General features: G+C 38.6%; 1 protein-coding gene across 1 annotated transcript; it reads left to right on the plus strand.

Annotated features, from left to right (window-relative positions):
* Nucleotides 1-3,821: 3,821 nt before the first annotated feature.
* LOC308705474 (olfactory receptor 13C9-like) lies at nucleotides 3,822-4,763 on the plus strand (the record flags this gene model as incomplete). The annotated part of the gene is made up of 1 exon (XM_081390496.1): nucleotides 3,822-4,763. The coding sequence occupies one exon, from the start codon at nucleotides 3,822-3,824 to the stop codon at nucleotides 4,761-4,763; it is 942 nt and encodes a 313-aa protein (XP_081246622.1).
* Between the last annotated feature and the right edge of the window lie 1,876 nt (nucleotides 4,764-6,639).

Genomic DNA, 6,639 nt, shown 5'->3' on the forward strand with positions numbered 1-6,639 from the left:
TTCTGTCCCAAGGTCACGTGCTGGGAGCGTCATGTTGCCGGAAAGCCGTTTTGACAGTCGCCTCCCTCACGGGCTGGGGCGCGGTCATGGACGGCTGCTTTACAAAAGATCTATGGCAGGACCATCATTCCCCCAGGCACATAAATTGCATGGTAATGCTGGCGGTGTTCCAAGCTCTGAGGAGTTTCCTACCAGACCTCTCAGGTCACCACGTCCTTGTGAGATCAGACAACATGTCAGTGGTGGCCTATATCCATCATCAGGGGGGTCTGAGATCCCGCCCTCTATGCAGACTGGCACATCAGATTATCCTGTGGTCCCAGGGGAGACTGTTGTCTCTCAGAGCAACATACATCCCAGGGGACCAGAATCGGGGAGCAGACATCCTGTCGAGGCAGGGGCTGAGGCCCGGGGAATGGAGACTTCACTCCGAGGTGAAGTCGATATGTGAAAGGTTCGGCCAAGTGGACATGGATCTGTTCGCTTCTCAAGAGACATCACACTGCCCACTGTGGTTCTCCCTCACACATCCAGCCATGCCATGGTGCAGGGATTGGGACAGGCAGGGCTCGTTGTGGCATAGTGGGTACTCGTTCCCCAAAGTGTCGTCACCGACGCAGTGCGAGTTCCCTCGAATGGGAACGTCTCAGGTTACGACTGTAACCCTTGTTCCCTGAGAAGAGAATGAGACACTGCATCCCTTCGCCACACCTTCCACTGCCTGGGAGCGACTTGTTGTGTGCAAAAGTCCCTTTGTAGCTTCCGTGTATGCCGACACACATTACGTCATGACACAACACCAATCACGATTGGCTTAGTTTGGCTTAGAGCAGGGGTGCCCACACTTTTTTGCTTGATGATCTACTTTTAAAATCTACTTTCTTAAGATCTACTTTCACAATGAGATCTACCAACTACCAACTAAAAAACACATTTAAAAAACAAAACAAAAAAAAAACACTTCAAATGCTTGTTGCAACTACAGTTGAAATGTCTCTGTGAAATGCCTTACATTACCAGACATTCCTAATATCCAATAGCATGATACAACATTTACATATTTAATTGGGCTAGGAGAAAAAAATCGATTCACCCAACTATCGTGATTTTTTTGTTCACGATTTTAAAATAGATTTTCTTATTCCTGAATCGATATTAAAGGGGGGGTGAAATGTTCATTTTCACTCAATCTCCTGTTAATCTTGAGTACCTATAGAGTAATATTGCATCCTTCATATCTCCAAAAAGTCTTTTGTTTTATTATATTTTTAATTGAAAGATTGGCTGTACCGAGTCTTTCCGGAAAAAAACGAGCGGCTGGGGGCGGGCCGTGTGGGCAAAGTTTAGCTGTGCTAACGCGCTGAGCTAGTAACAACACACAGAGACATTTGTTCAACAGTTTTACTCACCGTTCCAACGCACGACCGCGAACCTTTATCGTTGTGACTGCTCGATCCTTAAGCATTAGACGATCTGCAAATCCGGCGATCTGGGCTTTGTTTATAAAACAATCATCGTCGAAATGCAGGGAACAACAGTCTTACACAACTCCGTTTATGCTCAGGAAAACAAACTCCATCCACTGGTCCCTTAATGCTGTTTTTGTTGGTAATTTGTGCAGGTTTGACTTCCCCTGGCAACCAAAAACACACTTCTTTGGAGACATTTCGCTCTCTCACTCTGCTCAGTGAATGTCTCTGTCTGGTGTACGGGCGCACGCGCGTCTTTCCGGGGGAAGTGCCCTTAAGAACCATATAAGGAAATTCCGCCCTCTCTTACGTCAGACAGAGCCATACTCGAAAAAAACTTTCCGAAACTTGTGACAAACCGGAAGGACAATTTTTGGAACAAAAATACTCCTTCAAACGTACAACTTAACTTTTGAAACTTTGACCATGTTTAGCATGGGAATCCAACTCTTTAACAGTGTAAAAAACTCAGTATGCATGAAACAGTAATTCACCCCCCCTTTAATACAAATTCAATTGTTTTATTTTGTCCATGCTTATAGACGAGGTTGACAGAAGTTAGCCACTTTTGTTCCAACAGAGGTTCAAATGTGTCGTTATCTATGAGTGTTAGTGACGTAATATCCCAAGTGGACGCGTGAAAGCGACTTGAGACTGAATGCACTAAAAAGCCCTCACATTACTCATATGCTGAGAGAGAGAGATAAGACAGCAGAGCAGGGGTGCGTTTCCCGAAAGCATCGTTAGTCAACTATGGTCGCAAGTTCCCTCGTTACCAATAGAGTTCAATGGACATTGCGATGAACTTGCGACCATAGTTGGCCAACGATGCTTTCGGGAAACGCACCCCTGCACGATTTATCTTTAAAAGACTGTGATCTCGATTAAAACACCCACATGATCTTCTTCCAATTCGTCTGTCTATTAAACATTTGACAAAATCATATCGTAACATTCAAATCTGTGTTGCCGCTGACCCAAATAGAGTTGTCATGAGACAGCTTCACAAACAGTATTTTCAACCTCATAGTATCATTATTTCTGTGTTACAATAGTTCAAATTATCATAGAAGTACTGGGATGAAAGTTTGAAGTTCAAACTTACACACTGATGTCTACGGTAGTGATCAAAATAGAGTAAATCAGCTTTTGATAGAAACTTGGAGCTTAAAATAACGCATTTTTTATTACATTTTATTTATTTTTTTTGCCACTAGGTGATGACAAGTGACTGTTTAAAAATGTATTTGTTATTGAATCAGTTATTCAAGAGAACGTAGTAATGTAAGATGCTTCTGAAATAAAACTCAGAAAGATGTGATGAATTGTTTATGAGTCATCGTATACATCATGTACAGTCTAAGTGTATGATTTAGCTTTTCCCCTTTTAAATTTTAAATAAATTTTTTATTTATTTTTTTTCACGAATGAATTATGGCAAACTTGAACTTTAAATTTTGGTGATATGCAGAGATGGTCTAATCTCAAAATGTCTCTCCATGGTAGAATTTCAATATTATAAATGAATGTTCATGGTAGGTTGAATTCTCTTTTATCTATGATTCATTTCCCTCAACCTGTTCTCTGATGCCCATACTTTTTTTAGAATAGAGAAATAAAGAAGAATAATTTAATCAGTACAAACAAAATAGAATTCCAGCTCCTTCTGTTCTTGCATCCCTAAACATATTTACAGCACATTACAGTACAAGCTAACCTGATCAGTAGCCACCAATCACAGCAAAAAATAATTATTTTACACTCTTGGGGAATGACGACAAAACATTTTTTGTGTGACACATTCAGTATAAAAAGGTCAAGTCAACTCTTCTGAAACACATTAAGTCTTCCTATTGAATCGAATGATTACCAAGTTAAAGGGAATGCAACAGCAGTGTGTTACTATATATTAAACTGAAGTGACTATTATATTATATTAAACCGAATAGTGAACTATTTATCTATCAGTCATCTTGGTAAGTTTACATATTTGAGTGGGGTAAACAATTCAGGGGTGAATTTATTTGTCATTATCAGCAACTATGAAATATTTCATACCTGCTGCTGGGGATAAAAGTTTATAATAATTACTGGCATGGGCAAATATTGTTATTTTTTTACCACAATGTGAAGATTACAATGTGAAGAAGTTTTATACTTCTGTTCTTGTTTAGTACTTTGATATTAGCTGTATGTGCTGCATTAAATCATGTTCTTACTGAATCTGGGCTGTGTTTCACAAAAGCATAATAAACCTAAGTTGATTGTAGAAACTACAATCTACTGTCAATCTACTGTCTCTAAAATGCAGCCCTGTACTGTACTGTATGTTTTGTTTTGTTTAGGTCACAGATGGACAACCTGACATTCAGATACAGCATACTCTTAATGGAGGGACTACAAGTTACACCTCTGTCCAATCATTTTGTATTCATGCTTTTTTTGCTTGCTTACATATTTATTATGGTAACTAACATTGGGGTTTTGATTCATATCTCAGTGGAAAAAAGGTTACATCAGCCTATGCACATACTTTTCTGCAACTTGCCACTGAATGATTTATTAGGGACAATTGCTCTTTTGCCACGCTTGATGAGTGATATCTTAACAGACCCCTCTGAGCGCTACATCACATATGTGGAGTGTGCTTTGCAAGCTTTTTTTGGACATGTAAACGGAACCGCATCCCACACAATTCTAATGATCATGGCCTTTGACAGATATGTGGCCATATGCAATCCATTGCGATACCCTAAAATAATGAGCAATAACATGGTGGTTAAACTCTCGGCAGGAGCCTGGGGTGCTGCAGTAGTGCTGGTGGGAATTCTGATCGGCCTCAGTGTGCGCCTGTCTCACTGCAGATCTGTGATTCAAAATCTGTATTGTGATAACGCTTCACTATTTAAACTGTCCTGTGAAAATATAGTTATTATTAATGTATATGGATTAACTTTTACTGTGGTTTTACTAATGTCCTCATTGGGGAGTGTGGTATTTACATATCTCAGAATAGTGATGGTATGCTTCAAAAGCAAAAACAAAGCAACCAACAGCAAAGCAATAAAAACCTGCAGTGCTCACCTGACTGTTTATATAATCATGATGGTTTCTGGATTCACCACCATTTTTCTTCATCGTTTCCCTGCATTATCTGAAAGTAGAAATTTATCTAGTGTAATATTCCATGTTATTCCACCAAGCTTGAATCCCATAATATATGGTTTGCAAGCAAAGGAAATAAGACAGAGACTATTTAAACTAATTTATAAATGTAAAGTTAACTCAATGTGAAAAAATATATATATATATATATATATATATATATATATATGATTTTCTAGGTAAAATATAATTGGTCTACATTTCTGTTTCATTCCAAAACTGTACTTGTGTGAATAGCCTATATAACATCCTTGTGATAAATGTGGACAGTGGAACTATAAAATATGTACTGATAATAACAGGCTTTTTATGTCCCAGGTAAACATGAAAATTAATCACATTATGAAATAAATGCTTTTCTCCAAAACACGTCGGCCATAATTGTATGCACCCTTTTATTAAAAACTTTTTGCAGTCTTTTTTTGCCAAGATAACAGCTCTGAGTTTTCTCCTATAATGCCTAATGATTTTGGAGAACTCCTGACAAGAGATCAGATACTATTCCTCCATACAGAATTTCTCCAGATCCTTCAGATTCCCAGCTCCATGTTGTTGCTTCTATTCAGTTCAGCCCACTCATTATCTATAAGGTTCAGGTCAGGGAACTGGAATGGTCATTGCAGAAGCTTCATTTTGTGCTCAGTGACACATTTTTTGTGTTGATTTTGATGTTTATTATGAATAATATTGGTGCTCTTAATAATAATATAATATAATAATATTATATTAGAAGGGCTTTAAAAGGGATCTATAAGGGTGTTATGTGGGATCTTAACCGGGCAATTCACGACAGACCCATTTGGGCCCCACCTGCTTAAAGGGCGTTTAAAATGGGCTTGCACCCGGGATCCACACGGGGGCCAGCCGTGGATGCCCAGATGGATTTTAAGTGGGACCTGTAAGGGTCTTATGTGGGTCTTAACTGGGTAATTCATGTCAGACCCATTTGGGCCTCACCTGCCTAAAGGGGTTTAAAGTGGGCTTGCACCAGGATTCAACCGTGAATGCCCCTATGGGCTTAAAGTGGGCTCTGTAAGGATCTTATGTGGGTTAGTGTTGTCACGATACCAAAATTATTGTTTCGATACCGATACCAAGTCAAGTATTGCGATTTCGATACTTTTTCGATACTTTTCCTGAAAAGGGAGAAACACTCTCAAATATCATTGCTGTGCTTTATTTTAAAACCGGGACAACATTTAATCATATAACACACTAATAAATGAACATATGAACAGCAGATATATTAAACATTTGAACAAAATATGAAATATCAAAATATAAAAAATAAATTAGAGCAATGACATTCAAGGTAAAAAAATATACATTAAGCAGCATTATCTCATTTATCATAAGAAACACAAGAGCTTTATCTTGATTCTGAACTTTGAATAAAAATATGAACAGCGATTATGTTAAACAATGTTTAATACTGGTATGATAAGCCTTATTGGTGATATATTTGACGTGGGGAGAGAGTTGTGGAAGGCCTATACTTCATGTTAAACATAAATATATATAGCAGCAAAGACAACGTCGGCAGTGTTGATTGCAAAATAGGCTACAGAATAATTCGTTCAGTATAGAGAAGTGCAATATTTGAAAATCGATCATATGTTTTAAATTACATTTTATATTGTATTTGTCAAATCTTTCAAACATCAAAATGTCATTGATTAATATGTATTCGTGTCAAAATGACATAGAAACATCTTTTCCTATTCTATTTTGCCTGGAAACGCTTCCAACACGTGTGCGTGTCGCGTGAAAAATAGATTTCTAGAATGCACGCGTTTTCCGCGCGTCTCGAGCTGCACCCAGACGCGTGTGTCACGCAGGCAGTTAACATCATGGGAGCCGAAATAAAAACGGACACGACACGCAGCCAGTGTGTGTCAGGCCTTTACAAATCTGGAACGCGGTCATTCTTAGAAGCGATAGCCTACTAATAAATTAAGGAATCGTGACGTATTTCATTTCCGGTTTTCTTTTGAAGTATCGGTGC

The sequence above is a fragment of the Scardinius erythrophthalmus genome (genome assembly GCF_964197995.2).
Source record: "Scardinius erythrophthalmus genome assembly, chromosome: 17".
NCBI lineage: Eukaryota > Metazoa > Chordata > Actinopteri > Cypriniformes > Leuciscidae > Scardinius > Scardinius erythrophthalmus.